Source organism: Gymnoscopelus braueri (assembly GCF_963280865.1).
Source record: "Gymnoscopelus braueri genome assembly, chromosome: 3".
Taxonomy (NCBI): Eukaryota; Metazoa; Chordata; class Actinopteri; order Myctophiformes; family Myctophidae; genus Gymnoscopelus; species Gymnoscopelus braueri.
Window position 1 is genome coordinate 48096323 of NC_137612.1, and position 18609 is coordinate 48114931.

At 42.8% G+C, this 18609-nt stretch overlaps 1 protein-coding gene across 1 annotated transcript in view; it reads right to left on the reverse strand.

Moving 5' to 3' along the window:
• Positions 1-17856, reverse strand: part of LOC308082002 (dedicator of cytokinesis protein 3-like) — a gene marked incomplete at its 3' end in the record, with an annotated part of 230792 nt that extends 212936 nt beyond the window's left edge. Inside the window, 1 exon segment of the mRNA XM_080423612.1 lies at positions 17752-17856. Within this exon segment, the coding sequence (XP_080279738.1) occupies positions 17752-17788 (37 nt within the window). The 5' untranslated portion in view covers positions 17789-17856.
• Positions 17857-18609: the final 753 nt, after the last annotated feature.

An 18609-nucleotide genomic window follows, 5' to 3' on the forward strand; every position in this document is an offset into this window, starting at 1 on the left:
AGACAGACAGACAGACCGACTCAGATAAAACAATGGAAAGTCTCCCAAAGAGGCAATCATGTAGTAGGGCATGGGTGTAGAGAGCAGCCTGTGATGCAGGTTTGTTAAGCCATTCCATCCGGGGAAAGCATTTACAAATGCCTTCTTTAAATCCTAACAGTTTTCTGAAAAACGTATGTTGCTATATCAGCGGTTCTCAAACTAATTCATGTCAAGGACCCCCAAAATGATATGTATTTTGTTCCAGGGACCCCCCCAGAAGCAAAGATTTGAGTTAAAAATGTTCACTTGAAAAAAAATATATATATATTCAAAGATTTGCACAAATGTTCAAGATTTTTCAAAAATAGCAGACCTACAAGCTCGTAGCGCGGCACTCGGTGCCGCGCTACGAGCTTGTAGGTCTGCTATTTTTGAATAGCCTGAAGTATAAAATAATGGTTATAGCTAAAACAAAATCTAAAATGACTGGATTGAATGGTTTAACCCAGCCACCCATTAGGACTCTGTAGTGAGCATCTCTAATCAGGAGACGCGAGTGTCAGCGTCCTGAAACACTGGAGCTGCTCTTGATCATCCTCCGAAATAAACACACAGTTAAATCCAGTGTTCATTTAACTGAGAGTGCAGAAAACAGAACCACTCTCTGAGTTACAGCAGAACGGTTGAAAGACCCATAAGCCTATAGCTTGCAGTAAAGCAGGCACGTGTTTTAAAATAGCAATTATGGGAGCACCTGCTGCACTGGGTAGTGCTGGTGTATTTGTAATGGCAGGTGTATATAAATATAATGTGGATAAATCACCCCTCGATACATTCCAAATATATTATAGTACAATATACCGGGACCGTACCTATGTTCCCCAGGTTCTATGTTCCCCAGGTTCTATGTTCCCCGCTTTCCTAGGAGAGCGGGGAATATAGGACCTAACCTAAACCTAACCCTAACCATAACCTTAGTGGGGGAACATAGGTCCAGGGAACATAGGTATGACCCCCAATATACCTGGTCCGGTGTCAGTCATACAATTAGGAATCCTGGTTACAGTCAATGCCAAGTCAATGCCAAGGAGGCCGGGGGGCTACTTTTGAATTTGAATCGTGAAAAGCAAGAGTTTTGGACATAATTATTATGACTGACAGAGAAGATAGTTACAATATGTTTTATGACTTGAGAAGTAGCACTCATTCTCAGGGGGATGGAGGGGTTTGGGTGGCGGCGGGTGATGGAGATGTGACAGTGAGAGAAATATAGTGATTGAAAATAGCATCCCTGCCTGCTGAAGCACCCAGAAACACGGAAACACACACACACACGCACACACTCATGTACTGTACACAACATACACCTACGCACAGACCATACACACTTGCAAACACACACACACACACACACACACACGCACGCTCACATACGCACACACACACACACACTCTGTCTCTCTTTCTCTCTCTGTCCCCTACACAAGATGCGAGTGAAGTTATGCTGTTGTTATGGCGATAGTGTGGAACCAAGCTTTACCAGCATGTCTCAGGGCATAGAGAGAGTAACCATAACAACTATTTATGAACATCTCTCCTCTAGGCTGCTACGGTGTTTGAGGCTCTGAAGACACACGCACGCACGCACGCGCACACACACACACACACACACACACACACACACACACACACACACACACACACACACACACACACACACACACACACACACACACACACACACACACACCTGTACAATAACTATTGTATAGCCTATGGCTGCATCTCAAGTCTCTAAATCAGGGGCCTTCAACGTTTTTATATGACCCTCAATACTTAGAACCGAGACTTAGGCCCAAGACCCCTGCTTAAATTAAATCTGTGTTTCCTCACTTGCATCCTTGCAGCAATGTTTAGAGAAGTTGGGGTCACGGGTGTGAAACCCTCTTACGCGTCGTTCATTTCTGATTCTCTTTAGGAGTAGAGGACATGTTGTGTTTGTCACTACTGCAGTTGGTGTTTGATACCGTTTAAAAAGGGAAGCTCTCATGCCATTGATGTGCATTTCAGCTTATAGTTGTCTAATATTTACAATAGAACCCATGACGACAGAAAAGTCCCATTTCTGTCCATATCGGCCCTTCACTGTGCTCCTACAATTCCTGTGATGCATTTTCCCGTGAAAGTAACAATGTCCTCTGGGTTTTGTTTTCACTTAAACCCTACTAACCGTCTTCTGACCAATAGGAACGCCAGGGTTAATGTGTTAAACATACATTCCTATTCAAATTGTTTCAAATGTGACATTATCAAAAACATAAATAGCACAGTCTACATGTCATAAAATGGAAGTGCATGTATTTGATTCAGTCTGCCCAGTAGCAGGGATAAAACATTATACCCCCAACAGCCATAAAAATGAATGATTAGAGGGCCATGCCTTTGCTGAGAAGCAAAGGCATGGATTTTTCTCCCCCCAAGGCCCCAACCAGGGTTGCCAGATCTGCTTATTATAATTTCCCCGCAAGATAGCTGATGTATATGTTAAAGTGCTCATGTGGCCCATAGTCGCTTCCTTTGGGCTGGTTTTCCTAGACCTGGTTGCTTGTTTCTCTCACAGAATCTGGCAACACTGCCCCCAACCCCCCTCAGCTAATCAAACCCTGACTCCAGGGACACTCCAGTTCGGACACAAAGATCATTCAGATCCGGACGATCTGACCGGACCAAAAACCTTCAGAGCGGGGGGGGGGGGGGGGGGGGTCATGTTTCCCACTGGGTTTCCGTTTGAAACCCAAGAAAGTGGGGCTCTGACTCCCTGGCCATGTGAGACCACCTGACGTCTCCTGAGGTCCATGGGCCGAGGAGGAGGATGGAGCCACTTCCCTAACATTCTTGTCATCATTATTCAGCGGATTCATTCTGTGTTCGATTCCTTACCGGCTGGACCATTTGTTGCCTGTCACTCCCCTACTCTCTCTCTCTCTCTGTTTCCGGTCTCTCTCTACTGCAACTGTTAAATAATTTTTCAGGAACCCGGTGTTTTTGGACCCGTATGCAGGAACTCAACTCAAAGTAAACGCAGGAAACCAAGGAGGACAGTTTAACGACATCTTTACTTAAGAATAATAACAAAATAAGGTGCACCTCACGGGGCGAAACACAGGACACAAGGGAATACACGGAAAGCCGGAAACAAACATCAACACAATGAGTTTCTGAGGCTCGTTAGCCAACTAGGCACGGCTGACACCCGCAGGTGAGTCCACTCTAGGCAATTAGAGACCGGAGAGGAGAGGGGAGGGGCTGGGGACAGACCCGGGACGTGACATGAATAAAAAAAAGCGGCAACTGAACAGTGTTAAACGTTTTACAGCTCTCTCCCTATACAAAATGCCGCTTCATAAACACCCAACTTCATTCTCTTCAAATGTTCACATTTTTTACTTCCTCCCCCACTTCAAACACTGTGTGCATAATATATATTATTAAAGCAGACGAGGCTCACAGAACCCAAACACACTTCACCAAGCCATTGGTTCTCAAAGTGGGGTTCGGGGACCCCCAGGGGTCCTTGAGGGGGTTCCAGGGGGTCCCCAGCTAAATGATGGATAGTTAGGAACCAAACTAGTGTACAAATGGAACCAAATGGACCCTTGTGGGTCTGTAACGGGTCCATTTGGTTCCATTTGTACACTCTCTGAGTTATACTTACATTGATTTTACAAGATAAATTGGGGTTCCAGAGATAGAAATGCCAGTAAATGGGGGTCCATAGCCTAATGCATGTCAAACTGGGGGTCCTTGAAATTATAATGGTTGAGAATCACTGCTAGAGCCGTACAAATCTTCGCTTATGGGGGTCCGCGGGCTAATAAGTGTAGATCTGGGGGTCCTTGACATGAAAAAGTTTGAGAACCACTGCACCAAGCTATGGGCGGGTAGAGAGAAAGAAAGAGAAGAAGGAGAGAGATTGAGAGAAGGGTTGGACTGTAGAAAGAGAGGTGGTGGGGGAATTTGAGGAAATATTAATGCAGATTAACTAAAATGGTGAAAGTTTCAAAAATAGGGATGGGAGAGAGACAGCTGTAGACAGAGAAAGAGTTGAAAGAGAGAGAAATAGGAAGCAAATCAGTAGAGAGAAGGATGGAAAGAGGCTAGACAGATATATTGGTTAAATTATTCCTTCTGAAGGAGAATCTTGGGATTACACTCCTCATTTTACAGTGTATTCTATATTAAATCGACGTTTCGGTCGTTAGACCTTCATGAAGGTCTAACGACCGAAATGTTGATTTAATAAAGAGCATCCTTTTGGTCCCGTGAGGTAAAAGTGAGAATGTGTGTGTATTGTTATTGTCTGTGTGTGTTATGCATGCGTGTCCAGCGTCCCTTGATACAGACATGTGTGTGTGTGTGTGTGTGTGTGTGTGTGTGTGTGTGTGTGTGTGTGTGTGTGTGTGTGTGTGTGTGTGTGTGTGTGTGTGTGTGTGTGTGTGTGTGTGTGTGTGTGTGTGTGTGTGTGTGTGTGTGTGTGTGAGTGAGTCTGTGCACTCCTGTCAACCTCTCTGTGTGTACACACACACACACACACACACACATGTCCCCTGTTGAGAGTGTGAATGCACATAATATTCCTGTCTGCTTTTTCTCTCTCCCTCTGTGTGTGTGTGTGTGTGTGTGTGTGTGTGTGTGTGTGTGTGTGTGTGTGTGTGTGTGTGTGTGTGTGTGTGTGTGTGTGTGTGCGGGGGGGTGTGTGTGTGTGTGTGTGTGTGTGTGTGTGTCCGTGTCCAGTGATGTGTGAGTGAGAGAACTGAGTGCTGTGCTGTGCTATGCTGTGCTGTGCCGTGCGGCCCTAGAGGAAGCCAGGGCTGTATTCAGGGACATGCATGGGAGCTACAAAGGCCCATTTAGTGCTGAGTGAATAGTTGTTTTCTCCCGCTGGCCTCCAGCGGACTGGGAACCATGGGAGAAGCACTATGAGATACCACTCGTCCAGCCTTGGTATGCACAGTCTCGTCCAGCCAAACACAAACAAAACTGTCTGCTTTGCAAGGAGAGAGAAAACACACACATACATACACACACACACACACACACACACATCACACACACCCACACACACAGTATGAGGAAGGAGCCGGAAGGAAGGAGTGAAGATCTATTGTGCTGTGCTGATTATGATTCTCCTACTCCCCCCCCCCGCAAATCAGCATTCCTATGTATAAACGTGTCATATTTTTTAATGTACTTGTTGATGTAAGATGTGAAATGCTGTACGCACTAGTCCAGTGGTTTTCAACCTTTTTCATGCCAAGGAACCCCTAAATTGATATACATTTGGCCGAGGACCCCCATCTGAAAATGTGTTGTGCCAGGGACCCCCCAGAAGTAAAGATTGGAGTTAAAAATGTTTGCTTTAAAAAAACATACATATTCAAAGATGTGCACACATTTTCAAGATTTTTTAAAAATAGCAGATCTACAAGCTCATAGCGCGGCACTCGGTGCCGCGCTATGAGCTTGTATATCTGCTATTTTTGAATAGCCAAAGCTTAGTGGTTTAAACGATTGTGACGCTATGTTAACTAATTTCGCTGGGGACCCCTTGGTACCCCCCCAAGGACCTCTGGTGGTCCCCGGACCACTGGTTGAAGACCCATGTAGTGGTCTAATACTGATGATAGGTCTTATGCAGTCCCTTCTTACACTAGTCTACGTGCGGACCTGAATTTAACCCATTTAGACCTGAGGCTGATTCTAAAAAAGCGCTCTAAATCCTGACCTCAAATTTGTATTCAGAAAAATTACAAATATATATATATATAGAAACAACTGATGTGACACAGACGCTGTCCGGGGTTGAAAGGTATAACAATAGGTGTAACAGGTCAAAATGTTAATATAGTCTGTAGTCACCAAGACTCAAGTGGTCGAAAAAGTCAGCTATTCCTCTGATTGGCCGGGCTGTATAATGGAAGTGTGTGATTCGTCCGTGGTTGATCAATTCATTCTGTCTGTCACGCATTTATTTGTTCATGTTTTTGTCTTAGGGGGCGGTCCTATTGCTTTTCAATAGTTGTGCCCCAGACGAAAAACATTGTAGGCTAAGCCCGATTTATACTTTTTTGTACGACGGTGTCACATGCTGAAAATAGAAGACCTACAAGCTCTCAACACAGTGGCCCTCATTTATCAACGCAGCGTATAAACCGGCTTATATTTTTCCATATATTCGGCGTACACCAACGTCAAAGTCACATTTATCAATGAATCCTACACAGCCAATCCTGGCGTACATCAGGTCGGAGCTTTGATAAATCTCACGTCTGAAAACGAGCGTCATTTAAATAACACGCCCTTAAATATTCTCAAAACGCCCCGATTTTACGACATGAAGAAGAATCAGAATACGACCAAAGACATCAAAAGCCAATAAGAAAGAGTTTCCCCCGATCGCCTCGCCTCGCTGCCTGTCAAGTCACACACACGCACACGCACACTCACACGCCTCTCTCTCTCTCTCTCTCTCTCTCTCTCTCTCTCACTCACACACACACACACACACACATACACACACGCCCAACTGTGTCTTTCATGTAATCCGTAGCGGTACAATCTTTGTCACGTAGGCTTGTAGCCTACATGAATGACATATTATGATACCAATCACATCGCCATGAATGGAATACGTTTGTATATTAATTTATTTAACCCATACCGAGCAGTGCACAAGCAGTCATGTAGGATATTCCCCGCGATACTCGGACGGGCGGCAGTGATTCCCGTACCGCCACGTTAATAAGAGATTGGAGCGTCGGGTTTATATCGTTAACCCAGCAGGTTGTAGTCTTCATAACTCTCTATGACATAACTCCATAACATAGGATAAGCTACTGTAAGTTTGTACACCTCACTGTCCATGAAAAGATCGTCGGGAGTCCCGAAAATGCGCTCGCAGAAGCGCTGTATATTTTGAAAATAGCAGATCTACAAGCTCACAACGCGTGGCGATGCGACCCGTTTTTGAGCTTGCAATTTTAAAATAGCCAATGCAACTGAATGACTGTTAAAGCAGTTTGTTTAAATTACTTTATAAAATGTTATATTTTCACAGGGATTATTTATTAGTGTAGATATACATTTAGGAGTGGATTATGTGTCCAGATGCCTGTCAGACAGTCAGACAATGCTGCTCCGCAGGTCTAGAATGGAATAAACGGGCGCAGCCAACGTCAACAACTGGTCTCGACCAGACGTGAGATCTCAGCGTATGGTAGGATGAAGCCCACGTCAGGATATATTGATAAATGCCGAAAGGTGCGGTGATCTCGCCGTACGCCCATTATTTGGGCTGCACCGCGTTGATAAATGAGGGCCAGTGTGTCTGTGATGCGTTGTGAGCTTAATGGTCTGCTATTTTTGGCATATAAAAAAATAATTTACTGTCACATGACAGAGCATGCATTGAAGAATTAGAACGTTGTAGAAAACAAATCGCAGCGGTCTGAATTACCCCTTAGCGGTGGTGGAAAGTAACTAAGTACATTTACTTAAGTACTGTACTTAAGTACAATTTTGAGGTATTTGTACTTTACTTGAGTATTTCCAATTTCCAATACTTTTACTTCTACTCCACTACATCTCGGATCCAAATATTGTACTTTTACTCCACTACAATCATTTGAAAACTTTAGTCCTAGGCTATTTGAAAATAGCAGATCTACAAGCTCACAACGCGTCGCATCGCAACGCGCTGTGAGCTTGTAGATCTGCTATTTTCAAACATTTTGTACTTTTACTTTTGGTGCTTTAAGTATATTTTGATGCAAATAGTTTCGTACTTTTTACTCAAGTACATTTTTAATTCCGGACTTTTACTTGTAACAGAGTATTTCTATATTGGAGTATTGATACTTTTACTTAAGTAAAAAATGTGAGTACTTTTTCCACCATTGCCCCTTAGACATATGAATCTAAAGTGTCTGAATATTGCGTGACTACAAGATGACTGTACGTACTACTGGGCAATGCAGCATGACTCGGAGCTCTTCTTAAGCCATCCGTCTATAACAGGGTTAGTCTATATGTATGTGTCCCCACAAAGGTACACCATCTGTACAAAAGTGGACCAATCACAGTGCAGCTCACGCTGCCACGTGCATATAGCACCACTGAATACAGCTGTGTGCTTCGCTCACACAAACTATATAGCTCAGCTGATGCTTGGCAAACAAGCCTCACATCAGCATGTTGACACATCATTGATGACGTGTAGGTGTATATCACTGTAGCCCAAAAGTAAAAGCAAGCATTTCTCCCTCTACAGTAATACTTAAAGGGAAACTTTATTCCGAACACCTGATGATGTGAAACGATGTGGCATAATCATTTTGCAATGTCAACATTTAACTGAGAAATACAGGGGTATACATGTGTTGCCACACTATAGAACACAGAAAAATGGGATTTAGGTTGACAATTTTCCCTTAAAGAAATAAGATTTAGGTTGACAATTTTCCCTTAACACTCTCACCACCAGGCCCGTAGCCTACGGGCCGATAAATCCAACTGTACAGCGCCGATCCCGTAGCCTACGGGCTGTGGTGCTTTTTCCTTTTTTTCGATTTTTTTTTTCAATTTTCTATACGGAACATTTCATTGTAACACCACCGGAAACGGAATTATTCTGGATCACGTTTTGCCGATCCCGTTGGCCTCCATTCTAAAGCGCACACTGAAACGGCATTTTCTTCGATTGTAGTTTTTCTCCTCGCTGATCACTGTTTAACATAAACCGTTCTAACTACAACATGGCGGCTCCGTTTGACACGTGGTTTGGACTGGTAGACGCAGGGAGATGTCCGCGATGTTTACAAACAGTGCACAGCTCAATCTTAAGGATTTTAACGAGGTCTATGGCGACGTGAAAAAAACAAAAAACAACAATAAAACGTTGGCACTGGTGAGTACATTATGAGATTAACCTCTGGCGGTCAATGTGTTAAAGAAATGTTTTCAATTGTCCTTTTTTATTACTTAACTATCATATGGGATTCAAGCCATTTAGCCAGATAACTATTTCATAATAAATTAATCAAATTATTTAGCAAACTGTCTGAAAGGCTTTCCAATTTCACACCGTTATTTTTTCTTTCATAAATGTGGTTTTAAAGGTTTGAGCTGCAGTTAATTCAGGACAAACAACTTTTCAATCACTTGTCAAACCCCAACGAAAACACCCATTGCCCCAAATGCACAACGTGTTGCACAGCAGTTATCGAACAGACAAAAAGAGAAGGAGGGAAAAAAACACCTCATTCAAATTCTGTAACTGTCTCTTTGCAATTAACAGAATGCCAATCACGACTCCCCTCATTGACTTACTGTCAGCGAATTTCCCTGATCGCTCACTTTCACAAACAGCTGTCAATCAATACATCAGCTCACAGTGAGTCTCAGTGTTCCGCAGTGCTAATGCCAACCATTAAAAATAACACTCATTCATGTAGTCTGTCATTACTCAAGCGAATTTCAAAGATGACCCAGTCTCGTTTGTGCAGCCTGATTTATACATCATCGTACAACAGTGTCCCGCGTCGAAAATAGCAAGTGGTGGAAAAAGTACTCAAGTTTTTTACTTAAGTAAAAGTATCAATACTGCAATGGAGAAATACAAGTAAAAGTCTGGAATTCAAAATTTACTTGAGTAAAAGAACAAAAGTATTGGTATCAAAATGTACTTGAAGTACCAAAAGTAGAAAGTACATGATGTCCCATTTCACAAGTTTTCAAGTGTATAAAATGTATTAAAATCTTTTGAAAATAGCAGATCTACAAGCTCACAACGCGTCGCATCGCGACGCATTGTGAGCTTGTATATCGGCTATTTTCAAATGGCCGAAATGTATATAGGCCTGAAGAGGTTAATGTATGTTTAGTAACTAGTAACTAAAGTTTTCAAATAATTGTAGTGGAGTAAAAGTACAATATTTGGATCCGAGATGTAGTGGAGTAGAAGTAAAAGTATTGGACATTGGAAATACTCAAGTAAAGTACAAATATCTCAAAATTGTACTTAGCTGCAGTAGGCCCTACTTAAGTAAATGTACTTATTTACTTTTCACCACTGAAAATAGCAGATCTACATGCCTACAACAACACATACTCATACGGCCTGAGGAAGCTCGATATAGACAGACGAATATAGGGGTGAGTCAGGGCTGCCAACTTTCAGAAATTTGTAAGAGTGAGACTTTAACTGTCATAATGCGTTCGGCCGGCGAAAAAAAATTTGGGGGCCCAAAATTTTAAAAGGGCCCTTTTTAACGCTGATTTAAAGGAATTTAACATTAAGACTGATGTCTTCACCCCCATGCCAGCTGCTCTCCCTGTCGGCCCCCTCATGCTTATATAGTGTTAATAATTGCATTTATTAATTAATTCTGATGAAAAACACGACTACATTATGCTATTGTTAGTCACATTTATTCAACATTGGGTTTGGACACAGGTTTCACTTAGAGCAAAGGTATTATAATATGTTACTCTCTACCTCCCCCTACAGGCTGGTATTATAATATGTGACTCTCTACCTCCCCCTACAGGCTGGTATTATAATATGTTACTCTCTACCTCCCCCTACAGGCTGGTATTATAATATGTTACTCTCTACCTCCCCCTACAGGCTGGTATTATACTATGTTACTCTCTACCTCCCCTACAGGCTGGTATTATAATATGTTACTCTCTACCTCCCCCTACAGGCTGGTATTATAATATGTTACTCTCTACCTCCCCCTACAGGCTGGTATTATAATATGTTACTCTCTACCTCCCCCTACAGGCTGGTATTATAATATGTGACTCTCTACCTCCCCCTACAGGCTGGTATTATAATATGTTACTCTCTACCTCCCCCTACAGGCTGGTATTATAATATGTTACTCTCTACCTCCCCCTACAGGCTGGTATTATACTATGTTACTCTCTACCTCCCCCTACAGGCTGGTATTATAATATGTTACTCTCTACCTCCCCCTACAGGCTGGTATTATAATATGTTACTCTCTACCTCCCCCTACAGGCTGGTATAATAATGTTACTCTCTACCTCCCCTACAGGCTGGTATTATAATATGTTACTCTCTACCTCCCCCTACAGGCTGGTATTATAATATGTGACTCTCTACCTCCCCCTACAGGCTGGTATTATAATATGTTACTCTCTACCTCCCCCTACAGGCTGGTATTATAATATGTTACTCTCTACCTCCCCCTACAGGCTGGTATTATACTATGTTACTCTCTACCTCCCCCTACAGGCTGGTATTATAATATGTTACTCTCTACCTCCCCCTACAGGCTGGTATTATAATATGTTACTCTCTACCTCCCCCTACAGGCTGGTATTATAATGTTACTCTCTACCTCCCCCTACAGGCTGGTATTATAATTTGACTCTCTACCTCCCCTTACAGGCTGGTATTATAATATGTTACTCTCTACCTCCCCCTACAGGCTGGTATTATACTATGTTACTCTCTACCTCCCCCTACAGACTGGTATTATAATATGTTACTCTCTACCTCCCCCTACAGGCTGGTATTATAATATGTTACTCTCTACCTCCCCCTACAGGCTGGTATTATAATGTTACTCTCTACCTCCCCCTACAGGCTGGTATTATAATTTTACTCTCTACCTCCCCTTACAGGCTGGTATTATAATATGTTACTCTCTACCTCCCCCTACAGAATGGTATTATAATGTGATTCTCTACCTCCCCCTACAGGCTGGTAGGGCCTGTAATAAAGGCCAATCAAAAAGAAGGCCATCAAATAAAACGATGATTTTTAAGTCCACGGAAATAATGAATTTAACTTGAAGGTTAAGGATGATTTAATTTTAATATAGTACAAGAATAGTGTAACTACTGTATCTGTAAAATATAACCCATTTATTTCATAAAATTATGTATTGGGTTATAGCCTATTTGTCTCAATATTTGTCACATTCAGCCCTGGACTTCACTGACTGTAGGGGTCACATTAATCACATTAGAATCACAGATTAGAGATTTTATGTATTTTCCCCTATTTTCTGTATTTTTCACTATTTAAAATATAGTATTTCTTAATTTTTAATAATTATAGCTCGTAGATTGGCTTTTTTCACCATTTGAAATTGTTTTAAAATAAAAGGTCAACAGTTTTCCCAACCGACAGAGAGTCAGAGACAATATTTTGCCTATATATGGTTCTGTATTAGTGTATGAGTCAGTTTTAGCAGATTTCATTCTAATTGGCTACTGTAGACTGCCTATCAATTTCATGGGCCTGGGTAGGGCCACCTGGCCTGGCGGATATCTTCCCTGTTGCGCAGCAGCACGTCAGCAAGTGAAGGAAATGAATAAATACAAATAAACATAATGTTTTGATGGATAAATGCAAATGATTAAATCATATATATATCTTCGCTGTCAGGCCGAAACCTTTCCATATTTCAACTTTGTTTTTTCATAAATGAATGCCTTACTTCAGCGGTTCTCAAACTGGGGTCCGGGGACCCCCAGGGGTCCTTGAGGAGTTACAGGACTTTAACTATGAGAGTGTTCCATTTGTACACTCTCAGAGTTAGGATTTCTTAGTATAGATTGGGGTCCCAGAGATAGCAAAGAGGTATCAAATGGGGGTCCGTGGCCTAATGCTTATTAAACTGGGGGTCCATGAAATTAAAAAGTATGAGAACCACTGCCCTACTTCATCATACAAGAGTGTCACACTATAAGAGTAAAAATAGCCGATCTACAAACTACCAACATGCCGAGATATGATGTGTTGTGAGCTTGTAGATCAGCTATTTTCACAAATTACAATTTCCTATAGTATTGTTTGTTGATTACTTTTCATGCAGTAATGCTATTTTATATTTCATTTCTTCCTTCTTTTTTTTTTATTAAAAAGGTCTTTAAAAAAATGGTCACTTTACTGTCATCTGGGGACCCCCCCCAAACAAAAAAATTACGTGGGGACCCCCCTGGGCCTTGTGGGTCCCGACACACAGGTTGAGAACCAGTGATTTGACTAACACTGCTAGTCACAGTGTGTTGTTAAACCCACCAGCAACATGTATGCTGCTCACCAGCAGCCTGTGTAACGTTTAAGTCTCATGTAGTCAGACCCACCATTTCAATAAAATGATTTGTAAAGATAATGTGTTTGTAAAAAGGAGGTGGTTAAGTTATCTACCGTTTGACCCGCTTCAGAATCAGTCACGGCATATTGAGGCGCTGACAGATCGTCGGTCGGCGTTTCACGTTGTATACTTTTTTAATTTCTCCACCAAAGTGTTGTGCTTCCTTAAATCCTTCTCCTTGGCTAGAGAGACGCAATGACCCGCCTTAAGCTGCCTCTGATTGGTTTGTATTAGTGACAGACGAGCGTCATGTGAACCGTGGCTGCAGTCCATCGCGCAGCGCACCAACCACAAATCTGGAAAAGTCGTCCTAAAACACCCTCGCCCCCGGTCTAATGCGGCGGCCACGGTCCGCGAAAAAAGGGTGGCAGTGTGTTTTAGGACGAGGCTTCCGTTTTCCACCCGATTGCTCTTTTTTTTTTTTTTTGCTGTGAGAGGGGGGAAAAGCGTGAGAAATGGCAAGTGTGGCGTGAGGCGTGAGAAGAGGTTAAATTGCGTGACTCTCACTCTCAAAGAGTGAGAGTTGGCAGCTCTGGGTGAGTCATGTTTTGGACCAGCCCTCAACATCATTTCACTCCATCCATTCGTGTACCCAGAAGTTCCCAGTCATCACCTCCTGGCTGAAGCAGTGGTGAGTTTTCTCTGGAGGATGATTATAAATCCCCAGGATTTTAAGAGGCAGGGGGGTGGGGGGGCTTGGGTACATCTTTAGTTAAATTAAATGTGGTTTTGCAGTGTTGGCTTTCAACACTTCCTTTAGGCCCATACCGCACAGTGCAGCTTTGTGTCGATGGTGGATTTGTTTTGTTTTTGTGAAGTTATTATATAAAAGCCAAAAAAAAACAACAACATGCAGACAATAACATTGACTTAGTCTAGGAATAATAAAGACATCCTCTAAAGAGTGAGGATGGTCATCATAAAAGTAAGGTTATTATGTAGGTTACCCCTAGATCCTACATGGGCAACTGGGGGCCTGGGGGCCACACGCGGCCCCCACCTTCACGTAATGCGGACCACAGGTTGATATCGGATTACTGATATATTATTGATTTCAGCTGCAACAATTGCAAACATGACCCGCTTTAATTATTTCAGCCGTATTAGTAGCTTGATGACTAGTATTACAATTCTATTGTCTTTTTTATGTCCAATGTATTTGTATGTCCCAATTCTTTGCTATGTAAGTTGAACGGGCAAGCAAATGTCCACACTTGAATCATAGATTATCCATTTTTGATTGTAGGATGATGTCAATGGAAATGTAATGTAAACAAGGCGATGGCACTGAGGATCAATGAGGGTTTCATAAATAGTGTGACAAAGTCCTTTAGGAAAGGTTCACTGTTCTGTTGTTGTGTACCTTGAAGGAAACAGAGGTTTAGCCAAGCGTCTGTATGAACACAATTGGCAGTGTTTGGGGCGCTAATGACACTAATGACTCCTAACCCATTGGAACGGATCTGTGTCATTTTTTTATTTGAGCTAAAAAGCATTATTTTACACTTTGGCTATTCAAAAATAGCAGATCTACAAGCTCATAGCGTGGCACCGAGTGCCGCGCTGTGAGCTTGTACCGCGCTATGAGCTTGTAGATCTTCTATTTTTGAAAAATCGTGAAAATATTATTTTAAAGCTAACGTTTCATTGAATGCCAGAGTTATTTCAGATTTTTTTGCTGTTTTATGCCAGAGATTTTTCATTGAGAAAAAAAAGTACTCAGGAGCCGAGATACAGAATTTTTAAGTTTTAAGTTAACAAGGAAGTGGATGGGAGTCTAAATATTCAAAAAATCATATCTCCTTGGTCTTTGGGTCAAATTTAATTTTTTTTTTTTTTTTTTTTTTTTCAAAAAACGCATATATGCGTTCTTGGCACTCAAGTGATGGATTCTAAAGAACGCAAAGAACGCATATATGCGTTCTTGGCACTCAATGTGTTAACTCAAATCTTTGCTTCTGGGGGTCCCTGGAACAAAATATTTTGAGATGGGGGTCCGCGGCCAAATTCATATAGTTTTGGGGGTCCTTGACATGAAAAGATTTGAGCACCACTGATATAGAAACGTACGTTTTTCAGAATACTGTTGGGATTTAGAAGACATTTGTAGAATCGGCTTCAGGTCTGAATGGGCGAAGGGGGGTGTTGAACGGGAGGAGAAGGGGACGGAGGCGCTACGTCCTCCCGGTGGGGACTCCTCACTGACAGGTGAGCCAGTAGGGTACAATCACAACAGCAGTGGCAACACAGAGTTGTGTGGAGACGATGAATTGGCATAACAGTTAAATTGGGTAGAATTGGCTACTGTACTCTAAATATACGTATACATTTTTTAAGGGAACAGAGAGAGAAAGACAGAGATGGAGTAAGAGATGGAAGAGAGATAATAAGTGTGTGTGTGTGTGTGTGTGTGTGTGTGTGTGTGTGTGTGTGTGTGTGTGTGTGTGTGTGTGTGTGTGTGTGTGTGTGTGTGTGTGTGTGTGTGTGTGTGTGTGTGTGTGTGTGTGTGAGAGAGAGAGAGGAGAAAGAGAGAGAGAGAGGCAAAGAAAGAGAATACACCTGAACTGCGGCTCTTGACAAAACTCTTCAGTAAGTCCAACTACCAAACAATTACGAACTCTAATAAGGCTATATCAGTAGCCTACACTTTTGAGAATCAATAATAATAATACATAAAACATAGGCTATACTGTATGGGCTACACTTCTCTAAATACTCATTAATGTTCATTATAAATCCACACTGATTTCTCATCTTCGTCGACAACCGTTTTACTGTGTTCTCAGCATACAATAGAATAGAATAGAAAAGAATAGTCCCCACTCCTTGGGGTGTATATAGCCAACTCATTATAATTCTATTAGGAATAGTGTGAATTGATTTCTCATCCCAACAGAACCCCCCAACATAACAGTCTCTCATCCCAACAGAACCCCCAACATAACAGTCTCTCATCCCAACAGAACCCCCAACATAACAGTCGCTCATCCCAACAGAACCCCCCAACATAACAGTCTCTCATCCCAACAGAACCCCCAACATAACAGTCTCTCTCATCCCAACAGAACCCCCCAACATAACAGTCTCTCTAATCCCAACAGAACCCCCCAAAATAACAGAGCTAATCCCAACAGAACCCCCAACATAACAGTCTCTCTCATCCCAACAGAACCCCCCAACATAACAGTCTCTAATCCCAACAGAACCCCCAACATAACAGTCTCTAATCCCAACAGAACCCCCAACATAACAGTCTCTCTCATCCCAACAGAACCCCCCAACATAACAGTCTCTAATCCCAACAGAACCCCCCAACATAACAGTCTCTAATCCCAACAGAACCCCCAACATAACAGTCTCTCATCCCAACAGAACCCCCAACATAACAGTCTCTAATCCCAACAGAACCCCCAACATAACAGTCTCTAATCCCAACAGAACCCCCCAACATAACAGTCTCTAATCCCAACAGAACCCCCAACATAACAGTCTCTCTCATCCCAACAGAGCCCCCCAACATAACAGTCTCTAATCCCAACAGAACCCCCAACATAACAGTCTCTCATCCCAACAGAACCCCCCAACATAACAGAGCTAATGCCAACAGAACCCCCCAACATAACAGTCTCTAATCCCAACAGAACCCCCAACATAACAGTCTCTAATCCCAACAGAACCCCCAACATAACAGTCTCTCATCCCAACAGAACCCCCCAACATAACAGTTTCTCATCCCAACAGGACCCCCCAACATAACAGTTTCTCATCCCAACAGAACCCCCCAACATAACAGTTTCTCATCCCAACAGAACCCCCAACATAACAGTTTCTCATCCCAACAGAACCCCCAACATAACAGTTTCTCATCCCAACAGAACCCCCAACATAACAGTTTCTCATCCCAACAGAACCCCCAACATAACAGTCTCTCATCCCAACAGAACCCCCAACATAACAGTCTCTCATCCCAACAGTCCCCCCTAGTACTACTAGGGGGGACTAGACCCTAGTCCCTTCATTTTACAGCGGTCAAGCTGCACCTGTTGTAGCTCACTTCAGATGAGAATTGAGGCTACACAAAAATGTGCGTACAAGTACAACACACACAAAAATGCGCGCACATTCTTTCTTTTTTTTTCTCTTCATGAATCACAACATCAGCGTGCATGGACAACACATCGTATGGGATGATGAGGCTGAGCTAGGACTATAGGAGCTCGTAACAAACAACAACCGTTCCAGTGCAGGCAGTAACATCCTTATACATGTGTAACTTCGAGAGTGTATACGAAATCAGATTGTAGCCTATATATACACACTTATACTAGCCTAGGATCAAGACTAGATCATAGATGTATTTAATCGATTTTGACATTTGCATATCTATGAAAGTAAAAGTCAGACTCGATCAAATACATATATGAGAGAGTCTTGATCCAAGGCTAGCTCAAATCAACACTCAAAACACTCAGGATTTCGCTATGAACGTCATCCAGAACCAGATCCAGGGAACAGGGATTACCAAGCAGACTGAGATAGACCATCAGACTCATTCATTCATCAATCAACTCACCCACTCCTATCTTCTCGTCCTCCGTGGGGGTCCACATGATGACGATCAGGGGGGAAATCCCAGTAAGCAACTAGTAGTCCTAATGAACCCCAAAGTGAAATATCACCACAGAAAAAAGAAAACAAAGTTGAAACGGTAATTTCGCTTCACAAACGAAAAATGTGCGTTTTATTTACGGGGTGGACATTTTCCGTGGGAATGACGCATATAATGTCTCTATGCGCTTCTTCTTCTTCCATCCATCCACATCTAGATGAAGGTGCAGGTGCATCATCATCATCCCCTACATGTTCGGTCCGTTATTCTCACGGCGTCAGAACGTGACGGCATTATCCGTCACAGAAACACTCGCTGCTGCTGCTGCTGCTGCTGCTGCTGCTGCTGCGTATCATTGTGGATGGATGGTACTCCTTCTTGGCTTCTTCACACACTCACACACACTGATCCTCCAGACACTGAGTGTGCGTGTGTGTGTGTGGCTGTGGCTGTGGCTGCTGGGATGAGATGAGTGGAGGAGAGCGACGGACGGTCCCGGCGCTGCCTGTCTGTACTAGTAGGCTATTAGCTACTGTCTGTAGACTTATGTCGGTGAACCGGTCACCGTCTCGCCTGTTCTTACTTGTTGTTGGAGAGATGATCTGCTACGTTTGGTTTAAGCGGATCAGTCGAAAGGGGGATGTTGCGTAAACCAGCCCCCCTTAGCCCCTGCCTGGTCCAGAGCGTTAGTGAGTTCTCTCTAACGCTCTGCCAGGCGCGCTGCTCTGCTCATACACCGAAAATTATACTACCGTGCGAGGTCTTTGTCTTTAGTAAGAAATAAACAAAACTATTTCGCTACTCACCGAAACAACGGCTGTT